This window comes from Nannobrachium achirus (genome assembly GCF_963921795.1).
Source record: "Nannobrachium achirus genome assembly, chromosome: 3".
Lineage (NCBI taxonomy): Eukaryota > Metazoa > Chordata > Actinopteri > Myctophiformes > Myctophidae > Nannobrachium > Nannobrachium achirus.
The window spans coordinates 45451815-45471282 of record NC_137812.1 but is presented as its reverse complement, the minus strand read 5'-3'; the positions used below and the strand labels follow the sequence as shown (position 1 = coordinate 45471282).

Genomic DNA, 19468 nt, shown 5'->3' with positions numbered 1-19468 from the left:
TGTGCCGGTCTACCTAAGTGTGTTTGAACGTGCTTGTGTTACTTTTTGTATTGGTGTGCATGCATGTGTGCATGTTTGCTTAATGAGAAAACCAGTCTCAGCAGACCTGACACACAGTGCCACTATAGTTAGCTCTCTGCTGCAGGCGCCATGATAGCTCAGCACAAACACAATTGTTGGGAGATGCACATTCAAGCACAAGATGGATAGCAGTGATCGAATGTTATCTTTTAGTACATAGCTTGCATTGTTATTTAGGAGACAAGCATACCGTATTTAAAGAGTATTTCAGGGTTTTAATGAGCCTTACTTGGTGTGACATTTTACTTTTAACATAACTTATAACTTATATTATTCTTATAATAAAAACGCTTTTTGCACCGTATGTAGGATATAGGACAGGTTTTGGTTAAGGTGCTGAATTAAGCATGGGATGATTAGGATATTGACACTTTAGACCAGGGGTCTTCAACATTTTCAGACCAAGGACCTCTTAGTTGAGAGAGAGAGATGAAGTGGGAACCCCCACAACCTTCTCATAGATTCCATATAGTTTCTTCGTTTGACAGCAAAATGATCAGTGTATTTTGGATTCATGTCAATCTGTGTTTTCAGATATTTAACCACTTGAACCGTCAATACTTAATAAACTTGACCTTTCACTCTCTTTCACTCTTTTTCCCCTACAAGCTCACAGCCTCACGAGGCGTTGTGAGCTTGTAGATCTGCTATTTTTGGCAGTTCATATACAAAAAACGAGAAAAAGAGTTTATATCACACAAACAATTTGGAGGACCCCCTAGGGGTCCCGGACCCTCTGTTGAAGACCCCTGCTTTAGACAAATAATGTGTAAATCACTGATGGTGTCCAAACAACAAAGTCAACAAGTATTTCAGTGTTAGTCATGCTAAAACGTCGCTTCCGTACATAAGAATTCCGCAGTCATTTGAGAGCAGTTGAATTGTGAACAGAAGCATGCCTCTAACTAGGAACAGCAGGGTGGATGGTGATGTCAGAGAGAAACAAATTGTAGAGCTGCTCCTGTGTCAGTAAAAGCAAGGGGCTGATGCAATGCCTTTAGAATTGCATCCACATTCATATCAGCTGCGACTGTATTACCATGAATCATTTAAGCTCTATTTTACACTTTGTCGTACGATGGTGTTGTGCTGCAAAATAGCTGACAGACAAGCTTACAACACGTCGCATTGCAACGCGCTGTGAGCTTGTAGATCGTTTATTTTCCGCTATTTCAGAAAATGTTCGCCTTTAAGGACATGCCCATAATAGTGACACCCGGTGGAAAATGGCTAAGCTCATTCGTATGTAATAATCCACTCTTTCAGTTTCCAATTCCAAGTGGAGCAGCACCTGGGTTTTGCATAATTGTGTTCATAACTGTTACATAAACCAGACTTTGAGAGAATAAACCAGAAAACATATTAATATTCAGTCAACACTGAAAAGCCAGAAAGCATGTTCATTTTTAAGTGTTTTACGTGGCCAAATTGATGGCTGCTTGCCTACTGTGTTGTTTTCCTCCTGGAATAATTTAAATTGATACTAAACACAACTTGATTTGCACAACTCTTGTTGGCCTCAGGCGGAACTGCTGTGTTGCATTCATTTAGCTTTCAAATCAATTTCCTGTTAATCTCCCTCCTCTGTTGCAACAATCAAAACCAAGTCCATTGGGAGAACACAACCAGGCTATTGAATCAGAGAGAAGGCGCTGCCAATGGGGATTTCTCTCACCCTGAGACAACTCGGCCAGTAGGCCTATGTCCTCTGAGTTTAACTTTAACCATGGCTCTGATCTGATTTCTTTATTCTGTAAAAAAATATGTTATTTTATAAATTATCAGACGTTTTGTTTTCTAAACATAACCATAATTTGCTTGGTGTAGCTCTTTGTGCGGTACAAGGTCAGGGAGTAAAGGCAGACTAAATTCACCACTTGGGTTTAGCAGTGAAACTATGCGGGTGTAGCCAGAAAGTTTATTTTTAATCTGGACAATCAATGAGTTAAGTCAGTCTGTATTATTTATTAAATATGCTATGGAAGCGTTTGGTGTATTTTCAGTGCTAATGACTCTCACTGGCATTAGAGCTTACAATTTCTGCTCCAATTATCTCACAGATGGGTTGGGGTACGTACTACGTATAGGTCGGTAAATTGGCAGTTTTGGGGGCAAATAAATGTGGTTTAAAGGGAATAGGGGGACGACCAAGTGCAGACCCCTGGTGGACCCCGGTCAACAAAGTATATCCTACAGTATATTAAAGTGGCTTAAGTGAGGACAGGCCGGAACGTCTCAACATCAGTGCAACATGAAGTGAAAGCCACCCTGGACCACCACATTGAAACTATACACATTTTATTCATTCGTTAAATTCTTCAGCTTGTACTTAACAAATAGCACCCACTGGAGAGTCAACGCCCACGTAGTTTCACTGCTGTAAAACCCAAGTGGTCCAGTGGCGCCACCAGCGTCACTTGTTGAGAGACTCTTGTTCCCTTTAGTCAGCATTTACTCCCTGACTGCATACTGCACAAAGAGGGAGGATGGGCCGGCGGGATGCCGGATCAGTGGTGCGACGTAGGTGTGAGGACGGGCCGCGGCGTAGCAGCCCGAACCTCTAGTAGAGTTTAAGAGCCAAATAGACCCAGCAAGCACGGTCAGGACCTGGACCAATCAGTGACGTCTCGATTGGGGCCATATCAAGTCAAACCATGACTAGTCAGATCTGGCCTAGAATATCACCTGATTTCAACCAACATAAATCCTGCCCACGAAAACGGACGTCCTGGATTAATCAGAGGGTCCGATCGAGGCCAGATAAATATCATAACTAGTCAGATATGTCCCAGAATATAACCTTATATGCTTATATTTCAACATTACAAACAATAACAATAATCCATAAATCCATATGACGTCCTGGTAATGACGTCAAGATCATCCCCATATGGGCTGTGATCTGGCCTAGTTCTGAACGTCACCGGAGGACGTCATCATGACGTCATTTGGCTTGCATGGGAGCTCTGAGCCTCTTGTCCTTTCTCTCACGGTAGCAGATACAGTATACAGTGCATGTAAACACATCTGTAGAAGGCACAGCGGGTGTCGCCATATCTCTTCGTAGCTTTGACAGCACGACATGGATGTTATGATGAGTGTGTGTAAACGGTGAGGGCCACAGACTGTGGGTGGCACTGGCACACTTTCATCTCCTGTAGTTTGTCCACTCCTTCGTTTGTGCGTCCCTTCAGCGGAGCCACGTGCAAAAAAAGAATCTTTGCGTTGTACCCATTGCCCCTGTAGCCGGCACTAGTCGCCCCAGACATTCATAATTTACTGACGTGTACACACTTGCATGCGCACACGCATTCATAATTTACTGTGGGAATGTTCTTAACGCATGGCTCAACACAGGGACCCAAATACACTCTGGAGATGAAAGTGGGTTAGACACACACACACACACACACGCACACACACACACACGCGCGCGCACACACACACACACACACACACACACACACACACACACACACACACACACACACACACACACACACACACACACACTACATAAGCACATTCACATTGTTGTTTTTTAACACGCAGATTTATACACATACTGTAGCTACAGACACACACAGATAAGATGTGCGTTGCATGCCAGTCTGAGTCTTGTTCATCATCTTGGCCTGAATATGCAGGCCAGACAGTCAGGTCAGTTCATCAGTGTACTGCTGTCCATATTGAAGGTGGTTTAAGTCTTCATGAAATGTAGGCCAAGTTAGTCATTTAAAAAAGTGGGTGACCTACAGTATGTGGGGGGGAAAAGTCTCTTCAAAAGTTTACTAGGCAGTAAGCACAGAGAGACATTTGATACACATCCTATGTGGTAGTTCAGTGAGTTTCATTTTCATAAATGTGTATCTAAGTCCTTTATTACACCGTCCGTCCTAAACATCAAGGTATCCTGATAGTTGTATCCCCCTACACCTGTTGTAATAGGTTATAGATATATAGTATATATCAGCCGTATGGGTAATCGATAATATTGCTAGCCTCTGTTAATGCCTTAAGGTTACAAAGCTACTAATGATAACATGTCAGTCTATACTAGTCTGTAGACATTGGAGACAGCCAAAACATACAGGCAAAAAAGTTGACATGGTAATGGTAATCATTTTAGGAAATAAAAGTAAAACTTGTTTAATTATGGTCACCAAATGAACTAAAAACATAGATCCTCTGTTTATGTATGAATACTACTAGTAAACTAGCAGCTAATTAAAATGCTACGTTAGTAGAATTTCGAATTAGCTTTTATAGAAAGCAGGTTTCACATTGAATAACATTTGCAAATGTTCAGTTATAAAAGCAAACAAGCAAAGAAGGCTACTTATTTCAAGGGCCTAGCTTAGTTGGATACAGGGATTTGTAAAAGACCTTGTATTTACCAACCTTCAAATACAGTACAATCTTGCCTTTGGCTATGCTTACTTATTATTCAAATATACCTAGAGATGAAAGCTCCCAGGGCCCTTTAAAAAAATGCAGGTACCTCTGCATGTGCTCAGTGCTCACATACTACTGTATATATACAGTGTTATGAGAGTGTACGTACGTTATCATCAGGCCTTTTTATCTGCTAGCTTTCATATTTACGAGCCAGCCTAGATCCCATTTGAGCCCCACTTGCCAGCAGAGCACATTCCCCAAGAGAGTTCCTCTAAATATAGGCCTATTACATGCTTCCATGTACGGAGATACTGTATAAATACGGCTTCAGTGGAATTAGATTAATGAATAAATTCAACTTGAAAGAGACGTGAAACAACTTGGCAAGAGGGAGAAAGGCAGGGGTTGGGGAAAGGGAAGGTCTCTTATAGGGATGGGACGATATGAAAAATTCATGTCACGATTATTGTGACCAAAGAAATCGCGATTTACGATATTATCGCGATAATCAAAATATCCCCAACATCCATTATCCTGGGGCGGAGCATTTGCCAAAATAAATAGCCGATCTACAAGCTCACAACGTGTCGCGTTGCGACGCGTTGTGAGCTTGTAGATCGGCAATTTTTTGGCAAAGACATTTCGTAGAGAGTGAAAAAAAAAGACTGCATCAAGTACGTATATTACAAGTATGTTTTACCAATAGAGGGTTTAAGTGGTACCGGACATGCAGCTCGGCAAATAAAAGGTGAATTGATCCCAGTGCATGACGGAGGACGATATCACGATGAATTAAATCTCCACGATACGAATATCATGAGTGTTTTTTATCACGATAAACGATATTATCGCTTATCGTCCCATCCCTATATAGTCTCTTATGAGGGGAAGACTGGAAGGAAGGAGAGAGCTGTGATGCGGGAGAAAGGAGTGAGCCGAGAGAGTAGGGCTATAATGGGGGGAATGCCGTCATTTCTTCCCCTTAGTGGGAGAGCAGAGGATAAGAGGGTGAAAGATGCCACAGCAGCAGAGGAAATGGACTTGATGGGCTGTTTGGTGCAGAAAACCAGCAGTAGTTTGAGAAATGCGGGCGTGTGCGTGTGTGCGTGCGTGCGTGTGCACGTGCGTGCGCGTGTGTGTGTGTGTGTGTGTGTGAGAGAGAAATGTGTGTGTTTGTGTGTGCGTGCGTGCGTGCGTGCGTGTGTGTGTGTGTGAGAGAAATGTGTGTGTGTGCGTGCATCGTTATATGTACTGTACCGACTCGAGAGCAGTTGTCTAATGTCTACCACTCTCTGTCTCTGACCTCCAAGATGACAAAAAAAAACACCACAACACACAGGCACTGTAACACTGGCTCTTGTGTAAACCTCAAATGATGTCATCAGATTGGGTCTTATTTGAGGGTTTCCTTGCACTCTGTGGTGAGAAATAACATGTTCTTTGTGACTGTTTGGGCTGGGGGTCATCTCCCCCCCTTGTCTTTCTCTCACCCACTATTTCTGTTTCACTGTCTTACTCAATGCCCAGTGGTCTCCACACATTGTTTGCTTTGCTGTATCCAATAACAGAGAGCAGAGCAGACTGAACCAGTGATTATTTGGAGCACGCAATAGGCTATTTTATTATTTTATTTTGTGTTTGGTAGCATAAAATGCAGATTTTGGTCAAGTGAGCTGTGTGGAATTTACCAAATGGGAACAGGGGGTTTGCTCAGTCAGAACATTTCCTTTTCATATGCATTTCATAGGAGAAATTGGCATGGACTGTATCATTTAGCTTATGTTTTTCAGGGCATACATTAAATAGCAAAGCACTTACAGATGTTATAATAATAATTGGTTAATACTGAATAGTTCCTCTTCAGCGCTTGAAAGCAGATCTGTTATTACTCACACTTGACCATGTTCCAAGGTTTAAACATTGCAAACTGTATGTTTGGGTTTCCTAGACTACAGTACAACAGAGGAACTGAGGACCACTTAAGATATTTATGCCTTTTGTCAGTGAACATGCTACAACATTGTCCAGTCTTTAAACATGCAACATAATGTCACAAATGTGCAACAGTTAATCGAACTGATCGATGTAACTTATAAGAAAAGGATTTTCTAAAATATTATTACAAATAATCCACAAAAATCAACCAAAGTGGCCCGAACTGCTGGCATAGTGGCAATGTTAGTCCCGATCCTGACAGCCTTTGCTGCATGTCACTCCCCATCTCTCTCCCCATTTCTTGTCAACCTATTATCCTATCAATAAAAGCATAAAAAGCCCCCCCCATCCTAATTTATCCCCCCTCTAAATTAGGATTTAGATAGCTTGTTGTTTAGACAGATGCTCGGTTCATAGTTTACCTGGCGTCCAAGCTTCTTTTAGGCATTAAATTATTCTCTCTGCACTCAACTTATGTGATTTACCGTTGTTTATTGGCTTACTCTGTTTATTCACATTTTGCACTTATAAGCAGCTCTGGATAAGAGCAGGTGACATAAATGTAAATGCCTCTGAGATGTTTGGAAAGTAACTTTTGTTGTTTGTTTTGTTTTGAGAGTAATTTTGTTTTTACATGCATGTCTGTATTCCTTACAGAAGTGTATCTACTGTCGCAAGCGCTGTGCAGGGAAGCGGCAGACAGGAGCTTGTATCCAATGCTCATGTGGTCGATGTCCTACCTCCTTTCATGTCACCTGTGCCCATGCTGCTGGGGTAACCATGGAGCCTGATGATTGGCCATATGTCGTGTCAATCACCTGCCACAGGCACCAAACACGCATCACCTCAGCCGTGAGTGATGAGAGTCTCTGTGTTTGTCATGAACCAAATTGTGTACTGCACAAATGGACATCAGCAAGTCATAAACTCATCAAAGTATAAACTCATAATCTCATTTGTAAACAGGGGCCAAATCTAGTTTTATTGTAATAGTATTTTTAAGCAAATCAAATGTAATAAAGTGCTCTATACTGTACTGTAAACTTTTAATTATTTGCAGGTGAACTTTCCTTAACCCATTCAGACCTGGAAGGCATCTGTAACTTTTTAGATTTTAACCACTTTCACCATTATTTTATACTTTGGGCTATTCAAAAATAGCAGATCTACAAGCTCACAGAACGGCACCACCATGCCGCCACGCTATTTTTAAAACAAACATTTGTAACTCAAATCTTACATGTTGGGGTTCCTTGACACTGAAACTGTTTAGATTTTGAAGACATTTGTAGAATCAGCCTCATGGTTAATATCTACTGTGTGTGTGTGTGTGTGTGTGTGTGTGTGTGTGTGTGTGTGTGTGTGTGTGTGTGTGTGTGTGTGTGTGTGTGTGTGTGTGTGTGTGTGTGTGTGTGTGTGTGTGTGTGTGTGTGTGTGTGTGTGTGTGTGTGTGTCAGAAGCAGCATGCGCGGCAGGTGGCCATCTCGCTGGGGCAGACGGTGATCTCCAAACACAAGAACCTTCGCTACTACAGCTCCAAGGTCACCCAGATCACCTCTCAGACCTTCTACGAGGTCATGTTCGATGACGGCTCCTTCTCCAATGACACCTACCCGGAGGATATAGTGGTGAGGACTATTCATACATTCAAACGTTTTAGAAATGATCCCATCAGTGCTGTCACAACTGAAACACAAAATGCTTGTTACAAGTGCGAACTCATGTCCGTCCGTGAGTGAGTCACGCTAATCACTCACATGCATCTGTGTGTATGTTGGGCGAAATTGCTGTCAGCTGGGGCGCTCCAGCAAGCAGCTAACGTCAAGCAGCTGCATGTGTCAAGTTAGATCACTGGTTCAACCTGTGGGTCGGGACCCCGAAATTATTTTGGGTGGTCCCCAGATGATTAACTTAATGTGCAACACTGTTTTCTCACAGTAAACAGTAAACAAACCAACATAAAGTTTAAGCGTATGGCACATTTCTAAAGTGACAATTTAAGGACTTTAATACCTCGGAAATGACAAATTAAACATTGGCCAAATTGACAAATATTAGAGGCAGAAATTGTGAAAATAGCCAATCTACATGCTCACAACGCCTCGCGTTATTTCACAACAAAACCGTGATATACAAAATGGAATGCCTCAACTCTTAGGGCTTGTCAGGGCGGACGTCACGGCCTGAAAAGGTTGAGAACCACTGAGTTAGATGAACGTCAACCATTGACTTCCGGTCGGTGGACTTCAAAATAAGACTGTTGTTTCCCTGGCCTGCAAACTTTTTTTCTTTCTTATGCTTAGTTGTTTCAGCGCGACCTGACGATCGCTTCTCGCCATCACGGCGTGTTACTTGTTTTAGTGCCATGACACAAAGCTGCCAAAGGAACAAAGGATTCTGTGTTATTAACACATCTACTGCCTTTTAATCTGAAGGGATGCTTGGTGCCTTGGTGCCGCGCCGTTTCCTCCGTAGGCCGCCGCTATTATTTTGAAGGGCCGGAAGGGGGTTGTTTTTGTTTTTTTGGATTATCACTTGACGGCAACGATTACGTCATCTAGTCACATGACAGTGTGAGCCCAGAAGAGAAACATGTCTGCGCCCAGCCCGAGTCTATAGTGTACAGTATGGAGACCACTCTTTGTATGAAAATGTCTCTTTTGAGTAAATGAAGTCTCTTTATGGGCCTCTCAATGGATTTACTATGGAGGACGTTGACGTCGCGTGCATGCCCGATGTGCGTTGTAAACAAATCGCGGACATTACCGATGCGGGCGGGACCGGAGTGACGTACAGTAAGTAATTATACCTTTACTGTATATACAGTAAGATTGACAGTCCTCACCGTCAACGGCACCATGACTTTAACCCTTTCAATGACGGTGAGGAATGTCAACGGCAGCAGAACTGTTAAATAGCTCTAATTATAATCAACCGCTCACTTGACATGGGGCATGTCACGTGATGTGACAACTTAACATGAGCCAATTTAGTTGGAAGAACTGCTCAGAAGGAAAGGGAATTAATAGGAATATTAAGCTTTGCAAAGAACAGCGGGTAATTGAAGCGTTGGTTCTTGACATCATAGCTGCGGGGAAATGACTGACTTGACGCTTCCGGAGGCAATGAAGTTAATGGATTAATTCATGTCGTTCTAGACTGAAACCTCTAGAGCTATAAAAGAAACACACACACACACACACACACACACACACACACACACACACACACACACACACACACACACACACACACAGTACATGCACAGCTGTTATACTTGCAAGCACATTCTTTTAATTCCATATAGGCGTTGATTGCATTCATTAACCTCCTAATGGCTGCATTCAGAGTTTAGATTAGGTAATCAGGTAATTAATACAGATTTTGTTCAGAGATGTTCTCTACTATTCAGACTTTGGGACCACCACCTGCACACACCTGCACCCCGTAGGCATATACTGTACTGTATCTGCACAGGATGGGTCGATATATCAGCCCCACATTTATCTCTGCAATGTGTTGGAAGCCCTTAGCCTGAACTTTCTCAAATACCAAGCCTTTAATATTAACCTTCATCAGGTCATTTATCATGTGTCATTATTCCTAAGAATATAGGCCCCCCTCCCTGCGCATGAGATAAACATCTGCACAGAGAAACTTCCAGAATGTGGGTATGTTTTGGATTGTCTCGCATTAATTCTGTACGTGTGAGCCAGCTCTGAATCTAGCCCCAAATGTCTTACGTGGTTTTCATGTAGCCACACCTTCCAAGTTTTGAGCTGTGAACATCTGGAGAAGTTTTCCATGTGCATAGAGTTAGACTGGTTCATAGTGCCATGGAGAAAGTGCTACTTTGTGGATTGGTAAACCTTGCAGCATACAGTACATACAACATTAATGTGTATGAGATGTGAGGCATTTTCTTGCTTGGTCCATTTAACTTTAACATTTAACTTTAGCTATTGTAGTTGCTGTTAGCAAATGGTTCTTGGAGCAGAGGACCGGAAATACACAGAGAAGCCAGCCAAGAGCAGAGACTGGGACACACAAACAGTTTAACAGTATAACAGTATAGATTAGACCCTCCAGAAAAACGCGATTATGCGATCGCAGAATTTCCCGCAATAATCAATAAATGCCGCTGATTATCGCTTGATTTCACAATCCCCGCACTTTTTTGCATAAAAGTATAAAGTCATCGCTTCACCGTTCAATCACGTTCAGACACAGAACAGAGGCGTGTGTGTGTGTGTGTGTGTGTGTGTGTGTGTGTGTGTGTGTGTGTGTGTGTGTGTGTGTGTGTGTGTGTGTGTGTGTGTGTGTGTGTGTGTGTGTGTGTGTGTGTGTGTGTGTGTGTGTGTGTGTGTGTGTGTGTGTGTGTGTGTGAGATTGCGTGCGGTGCGTGTGTGTGCGTGCGCTCGCTGCACCGCGTGGATCTGCGCTGCATGCATACAGGCAGGCATAAGACACTCTTCCTCCATCAACACTGTAGCCTAAATTAACCTGCTTCTCCATCAAACTTCAAGAAACGACAAATTAAAGTTTATCCTACTTGATTAGACGTCTCCATTGCACTCCGTTTGAAACGTTGCCGTTCAGAGCACCTCCGACACTAGTGAGCCTTCTACCTAGTGAGCCTGATGCAGTGATGATGTCGTCTTAACCCATTTTGGATGGGAACTAACCCTTTTGGGGTTTTTACTTTTCAAGACGGGACCCCTTTTTGGGTTCTTGTCGCTATGTACACTATATAGCAACATAATTCTTTTGACAATAAATCATTAAGAAATCTTTTAAGCCTGGCGCCTCATTCTATTTTGACAGGTTCCTCTGGGTTGGGATTACGTTCTCCCATCTCGGGTCATGGTGAACTTGGCTTCACTGTGATCTTGGCTAACCCAGTGAAGGCATTAGGCGCACGCTCCCATCGAATGAATCATGGTTGACTAATATTGCAATGTCATTTGAGTTACAACAACCTGGTGTTTTTAGTAACTTGAAGACGTGTTCCCCGCTGCATGTTCCCCAAATAGTGACAAACAATTCATAGTGCCTAAGCTCTCTCTAAGTGGTGTTTCTGCCAAGACCAATGTCAGCCCAGCTAACCATGAGAACCTTTTGGGAGATCATGTTTTCCCAGAAATTAGATATGATGCCTGCAGGCACATGCAGTATGGTCCTGAACTCCCATGTAGTGTCCCTTGTATTGCAGTTTGTAAGCTTTTATGTTCTAACACTATTCTACTGTGTGGGCAATGTGTCGTTTATGACTGTCACATCTTGCCTGAATGGTCACAAACATCTACTGTACACAAAACAGCTTAACTATGGACTAGGGATGGGACGATACGCGATATTATCGTTTATCGTGATAAAAACGGGTTCGATAATCGTATTGTGGAGATTTAACATATCGTGATATCGTCCTCCGTCATGCACTGGGATCAATTCACCTTTTATTTGCTGAGCTGCATATCCGGTACCACTTAAACCCTCTATTGGTAAAAGGTACTTATAATATACGCACTTGATACAGTCTTTTTTTCACTCTATCAAATGTCTTTGCCAAAAAATAGCCGATCTACAAGCTCACAACGTTGTGACGCGCTGTGAGCTTGTAGATCGGCTATTTTTTGGCAAATGTTCCGCCCCAGGATAATAGATTTTGATTGTCGTGATAATATCGTAAATCGCGATTTATTTTGTCACAATAATCGTGATATGAAGTTTTCATATCGTCCCATCCCTACTATGGACACAACAAACATAAGGCTAAGCTTATTTTCATCCCAAACCTTATTGTTCACAATTAGGAGCATTTTTGCATGAAGACACACACAGACTGACCAGTATTCTCCTTTCTTTTACAGAGCAGAGACTGTGTGAACTTGGGTCCTCCAGAGGTGGGAGAGGCTGTCCAGGTCAAATGGCCGGATGGACTGTTCTATGGGGCCAAATACCTGGGGTCCAACGTCTCCTATATGTACCAGGTACGCATGCCAGTACTGTGCATTCTCACAGCCAGCACCACGTGCAGTGAGCAAGCATACGCAAGTGCAAATAGGGCTGTGTAGGGCGCTGTTATGACATTTTACATGACGATTAATTGTCACTCAAATAATCGCGATTACATTTCTGTTTAGCTTTTAGGCTTTGAAGTTGCACATGGCAGATATGACACATAACCTAAATATACAAAGAAATTACTGACATATTTGACAACTTTATACTTAAAAAAGAACATTGATAGTGGACATAGCCGATCTACAAGCTCACATCGCGACGCGTTGTGAGCTTGTAGATCTGCTATTTCCACTATTTTTAACTTAAAAAAACATAATACAGTATGAACATTTTTCAACATGGAAACAATTATGACGATTCTGAAAAATAATCACGATTATGTCAAATAATCAAGATTATGTCAAATAATCACGATTAGACTATTATGTAACAATTGTGACAGCCCTAAGTGCAAACAACACACATCATCTCCATGAATATGTACATGGTGTCTTTTGATAGCTGGCAGAGAATGTTGCAAAACCCAGCAGATGGTCATAGGAACACTGCAATAAACTTCTTGACCGCCTTCAGAATCCACCTGACTCGGCTGACGTTATCAGGTCTATGTATAGAGACAGGTGGAGCCTCAGAAAGGGATAGCGGGTGAAAGAAAAGCCGACGAGGGCACCGAGGCAGTCTTAAGAAGATGCGCCAGATGGGAGGATGAGGAGAGGACGGGGCAGATTGATTGGAGCAGTGGTGAGAAAAGAGGAGAGCTGTGGGCAGAGGGGAGGAGGGCCTGTAAGAGGGAGGAGATGGACAGATCGGAGCAAATGCACATAAGGAGAGCGCAGAGCGGAAGAGGATGGGTAGAGGGGAGAAAAGAGCGAGAGGTGGGGGATGAGGAGGAGGTGACAATCTGCATTATTCAAACACACTGAAATATTAACCAAGCCAAGATGTCAGGCTGCTTCCATTTGAATCTTTATTTAGTTTAGCTGGGCGTCAACCATTCGCTATGCGCAAATGCATTTCTGACGCACACACACACACACACACACACACACACACACACAACACACACCTAAAGATGGTTTTAGAAATGGGTCAATCTCAGAAGAAGACAGGAACTATTTTTTTTTTTGTTCCTTTGTGTTTAAAAATGAAATTAGAAAGTGGTGCTCAGCAGGTTGGGTTGCCTAGCTAAGGTTCTGTAAGTAGTTGGTTGCATCCGTCATGACCTGCATTTCTATGACATAAGGTGTATGACATAACAGTATGGGATATTAATACGCTGTGGGATGCTCTTTGTCACATGACTCGTAAGATCATTTGTGGCCCCCAATGGTCCATTTGGTTCCATTTGTACACTCTCTGACCCGAGGTATGGGGTCTGTGACCCTAATACAGGGGACCGACCTTTGGTTAGACTTAGGGTTTAGGGTTAGGGTTAGGTTTAGGCATAGTTTTACTGAGGTTAGGGTTAGGTTTAGATTACCCTAATACATACCACCCTGGAGGTCCTTGGAATTACAAAGTTTGAGAACCTCTGTAAAGGCAACTAAGATAAATGTGGATTTCTCTCAACAGACAGTACAGTATTCAAACAACGTGTATGCCTGTCATACACGTTGTTCGAGCGAACATGGGGTGGATTAAGGGTGGATGTATTGAATAGGTTTTCAAAGTAAATAAGATATATATCCTTTCTACTGTGCTATGAATGGGGAGGTAACTTGTAGCGGTTGTAGAAATGTATGTTTCCTCCATTAAAAAAAAATATATATTTACGAAATATCATTTTTGTCACATCTCTAATCTCCACTCCATTTAAACAAACCTTGTATCGTCGGAACCCGTTTTCCTTGAGAGAGCTTTTCACCTCAAGACATCTTGTATAGCTCAGGGAAATCATAAGCTGCCAAAATGTGTTTGTTCTGCATTTTAAAGCACTCCCCTGCTAGACTTCTCATTTGTTTTGACCCGGCGGGGGTTTTGCCATAGCGAGCGGCGCAAGCGTTCAAGGCGCTGACTTCCACAATGTGCTGAGCTCCCTCCCCTGCTGAACCTGCCACTTACTGCCAACTCTACCAATTCGCTGCTGTGTCAATCCAACAGTTTTGCTGCCGATAAACATGAACATTTTCTGCCCTCAAACTAGAGGCCTAAGAGTTTAAAAGCCCTGCTAGCAGCTCTTAAGAGGTTGCGCTGTTCCTAACAACTTGGGTGCAGTAGTAGTTTTAAACGCGTCTTGTTTAGGAGTCGGGACCAATTGGCAAATTCCATTGCAATCCAGCCAGTAGTTTTCATACCTTTGAGTTTACAAGTGTTAGACAGATCGATGGACTAAATGCCAGTCCTTAAGAGACATGTAGCTAGCGGGGCTAAAAACATGGATATTTGTTTTATCGCAGCACAAGGGATTGTCAAAGGATAAACCATAAAAAAATGTAAAACAGAGAGTATTTTGAGTATTGTCAAAAGAAAAATAAACTCATGCATTGAATCAGGCTTTATTCATCCAGGGAAGATCATATTCATTGAGAGCAAACTCTTTTCTTTAGGTTGATATCACTGCATATAAAAAACTTATACAAATATAGATATAGAGAAAAATATAGACATAAAAACAATAATAAGTGGAGAGTTTTTTTTGTGTGTGTGTTCTCTCACTGTAGGTGGAGTTTGAGGATGGGTCTCAGGTGCTGGCAAAGAGGGAGGATGTTTATACTTTGGATGAAGACCTGCCTAAAAAGGTGAAGGGTAGACTTGTAAGTGTCACAGTCTGTACTGTAGTCTACTGTTGTACAGCCCATAAGCAATAAATAGGCTGCATGTTAAAATGTAGATCTAATAGGCTTGGGCGGTATCAAGGTGTTACGGTATACCAGAGTATTCAGAAATAAAGGTATGGTTCTCATGGATTAAAGTTCTCAGCCGCCACGACTGATTTCAGTCATTTGGATTCCATAGAAGTTGGCATGTCTTCTGTGGAAGCATGTTGCACAACGAAAGTAGCTGTTCTACAAGCTCTCATTGAAAGCTTGTAGATAGGCTACTTTGGTTTAGGGATGGGACAATAAGCGATATTATCGTTTATCGTTCATGATAAAAAACGCTCACGATAATCATATTGTGGAGATTTAATTTATCGTGATATCGTCCTCCGTCATGCACTGGGATCAATTTACCTTTTATTTGCCGAACTGCCTATCCGGTACCACTTAAACCCTCTATAATTGGTAAAAGGTACTTAGAATATACGTACTTGATACAGTCTTTTTTTTCCTTCACTCTATCAAATGTCATGTTTGACATGTTCTGACAAATGTTCCGCCCCAGGATAATGGATTTTAATTATCGCGATAATATTGTAAATCCCAATTTCTTTTGTCACAATAATCGTGATATGACATTTTCATAACGTCCCATCCCTACTTTGGTTTTTATTTAAGATTAGCGCATTTGAAGCGGTCAAACGAAGCATCAAAACACTAATGGTCTCAGATATTTCATGAAAGCCTAATGTGCTAATAATTTAACATATTGCGTTAATTGTTTAGGAACCAGCGCTAGTGTGTGTGTGTGTGTGTGTGGTGGGGGTTTCCCAAATCGCACATTAGGACACCATTTGTCAGTCGTGAGATTTCATTTAGCTTTAATCCATGGGTTCTCATTACTGTCCAAAAAGTAGACACGGAATCATGAAAATATTACCACATATAACTTTATGTTGAGATGACTTCTTCCAACTACAAAAATCAGTTTATCAGCCGCATGATTTTATTGAACTGCCAGTCTGCCACCACCTTTCAGACCACTGATGTGTCGGCACCCGCCACAGCAACAAGTGTCACCGGCTCCTCCAGCAAGGTATGCTGAATCTATGGAGGGAAGGAGTGTGCATAATTATTTCTGTTCATTTTTCTATAGGCCATGATTATTTGAACCCAGCCAGACTTTGTCTACGATAGTCTCTCGTAGCCAGCCATATTGGAGCTCTCCAGCTACCAAAATGTCTGGTAACATCTATATTAGCCCATTAAGACCTGGAATTATTTTATATTTTAGCTATTGAAACATAGCAGAAATACTGTGCCTCGCTCCGAGCATGTAGATCTGCTATTTTTTTCAAACCATGAAAATGTGTTCAAATCTTTGAACAGTGAACATTTGTAACTCAAACATTTCCTTCTGTGGGGGCTCCCTGATACATAATATTTTGAGACGCGGGTCGGCATGAAAACTACATATAATTCTAGGGGTCCTTGACAAGTTTGAGAACCACTGACGTAAAAAACATGTCTTTCAAAAACCTTAGAATGATTTTGAAGACATTTATAGTCTAGAATCGGGTCAAAATACTCAAAGACAAATGTTCAAGTTTTTTTTTTTTTAAATAGCAGATCTACAAGCTCGCTGCCCAGCACGAACTGTGAGCTTGTAGATCTGCGTAGATTTTATAGTTAAAGCATAAAATAATGGTTAAATTAACGCATTCCCGGTCTTTATATCTCTGAAGGTTTCCACCCAGTTCAAGCCCCTTACATTGAATGTAGACGTCACCAGACATATTGGTAGGCAGAGACTACACCAGACTACTGCAGTAGTTTTAGTAGGCTAATTGCATTTATCCTTGCTGTCGGGCAGAAACCTATCTATCTCTATATTTTATTCTATTCGTGTGTTTTCTTTCTTCTGTAAATCACCGCCCTACTTGATCATACTACAGCAGGGTTCCCCGATTAGTTTTCCTCAAGGGCCGAATTATGTCTAGGGTACCAAGCCGAGGGCCACAGCATTGCGGGGGGCGACGGCGGCGTTCCCGCTACTCCAGCGACAGTTCAGATATCGTCACTGTCGGGCAGAAACCTTGTATCTCTAAGTTTCAAATGTGTACGTTTTTTGGTAAAGCAAAGCCCTGCTTCATCATACAAGACCATTGCACAAAAGTGACAAAACTAGTGAAAACAGCAGATCTACAAGCACACAACGCCTCGCGATGCGAGGCGTTGTGTGCTTGTAGATCGGCTGTACTAGTTTAGTACATTTTTTAGACGATAGATACAAAACAAACGGTTTTGGACATACAAGGTTTCCACCCGACAACGACAATATACTAGTGTTGTTGCTGCTCTTATACCACCATTATTACTGTGGTTGGTGGGGGCCAGACAGTAGCCTCCCGCGGGCCGCCTATTGGGGAACCCTGTACTACAGCATCACACAAACATAGCAGATCTGCAAGCTGATCAGCTACTTTTGCTGCTTTTGAATTTGAATGCTGAAAAGTAACAGTTTTGGACTTCCACCTGACAGAGACCATATTAGACACACCTCATTGTATGCCAGATAATGTTTAGATTATATGTTACAAGGACTTCTATAAGCGTGTATGTTTTTTCCTCTACACGAATAATATAACATCATATAACGTGACGTATACTGTACACCGGTGAAATGTCAGGTAGGTATGAAGGTACAGTATGAGAAAATGGATACCGCCCAAACCTAAGATCTACACTCCTCACCTTATAAACACTGTGTAAACTGCTATTAATAATTATTTAAAAAAATATATATGTTCAGACTCAGCACTGACATCATTGACTTTTCTAATTTCACTTGCCTCTGTCTCTATCTCTCTATCTCTCTCTCTCTAGTCTACAGCCTCCAGTATGCGGTTCCAGGACACCTTCTTCACCACGCAGGGCGAGAGGAAGAGGCAGAGAACTCCCAACTCGCGCTTCCAGAAAGACTACGTGGCTCTGTCCGACCTCCGCACCGCCACCAGAAGCACATGGGAGCCGCGCAACTCCAAAGGGAAATGAGGAGCCACGTATTATTACGCCAGCGATTTAGACTCGGTTCGCGCAATGTGGCACTCACTGAAAATAGCAGATCGACGCTTGTAGATCGGCTATTTCCGGTGTGTGCGGCACTAGCGTGCAACAAAGTATGAATTAGGCCATAGGACGCTGAGAGGCTAAAGATCAATGACAAATGAATGCACTGTGTAGAGAGGGGGGATGTAAATGGGAAATGTACTGTTTTATCATGTTTTGTGCGTGCGTGTGTACACGCGCGCATGCTCAAGAAGCATCTGTGCGTGTAGGACCCAGGTCCATCTTAACAACTGTTTGCCCATTCCACCTCTGGTTTCAGAACCTCTACGGAATGGGTCTAGTGGATAAGATGGCCATTAGCTTCATGTGTGTTGGTGTCTGATAATTTGTAGGGTGAAGTGTTAAGCCAGGAGGAGGATTCTGATTGGACTGGTGATCTAAACCGGGTGTATCGTGGCCCATGGTTGGCTCAGTGCTTTCACATCTGTCAGGGAATTTAAAAAAAAGAAGAAAAAAAATGAACAAAACAAACAAAAAAAAAGCTTATATTTGTCACACCACCTTTTTTGAAACGAGATGTTTTTCATTTGTACATTTGACGATTTCAAGAAATTAGATTTTTCTAAATAGCGTCACCTACAGTAGACTTTTGGGACTCTGTTTTCTGTCCGTTTGTATTATTTAGAATATTTCTGCACTGCGTGTTGTATTTTTTCATCCCGTGTCCTGCTGTTCCGCATGTTAAACATCATTGTCGTCGTTGTCGGGTGAAAACCTTGTATGTCCAGATCCACAAGCTGATCTACAAGCACGCAACGCCTCGCGGTGCGAGGCGTTGTGTGCTTGTAGATCGGCTGTTTTCACTACTTTTGTGCGACGGCCTTGTATGATGAAGCAGGGCTTTACTTTGCGAAAGAACGTACACATTTGAAACTTGGAAGATACAAGGTTTCCACCCGACAACAACGTTATGCTTCTGACGGTTTGTGTCTCAGTAATCTGCTGTGGCTTCCTCTTCTTCCATTCTTTTCATCCACTGATTAAAAAACATTTTTATATCCAAAAGTATTGCTTTGGATTTTTGAAACTAAATTCTCATTTGAGAAGGAATGAATTTCTGTACCGTATTTCATTTCATCATTCTCTCAAAGGGATGTAATGATAAAAAAAGAGAAGGATAAGAGGCCATGTTAGACTATTGA

General features: G+C 42.1%; 1 protein-coding gene across 5 annotated transcripts in view; it reads left to right on the top strand.

Annotated features, from left to right (window-relative positions):
• The window catches only part of kdm4c (lysine (K)-specific demethylase 4C), a 52718-nt gene extending 33649 nt beyond the window's left edge, over window positions 1-19069 (top strand). For 2 of the 5 annotated variants that reach the window (XM_080722089.1, XM_080722085.1), the window contains 5 exons: window positions 7072-7266; window positions 7872-8042; window positions 12285-12404; window positions 15099-15191; window positions 18084-19069. In XM_080722089.1, coding sequence (XP_080578215.1) covers window positions 7072-7266; window positions 7872-8042; window positions 12285-12404; window positions 15099-15191; window positions 18084-18251 — 747 coding nt within the window. In that variant the 3' untranslated portion in view covers window positions 18252-19069. The remainder of the gene's footprint in view (window positions 1-7071; window positions 7267-7871; window positions 8043-12284; window positions 12405-15098; window positions 15192-18083) is intronic. The other 3 variants (XM_080722087.1, XM_080722086.1, XM_080722088.1) reach the window with 3 other exon arrangements.
• The last annotated feature ends 399 nt before the right edge of the window (window positions 19070-19468 follow it).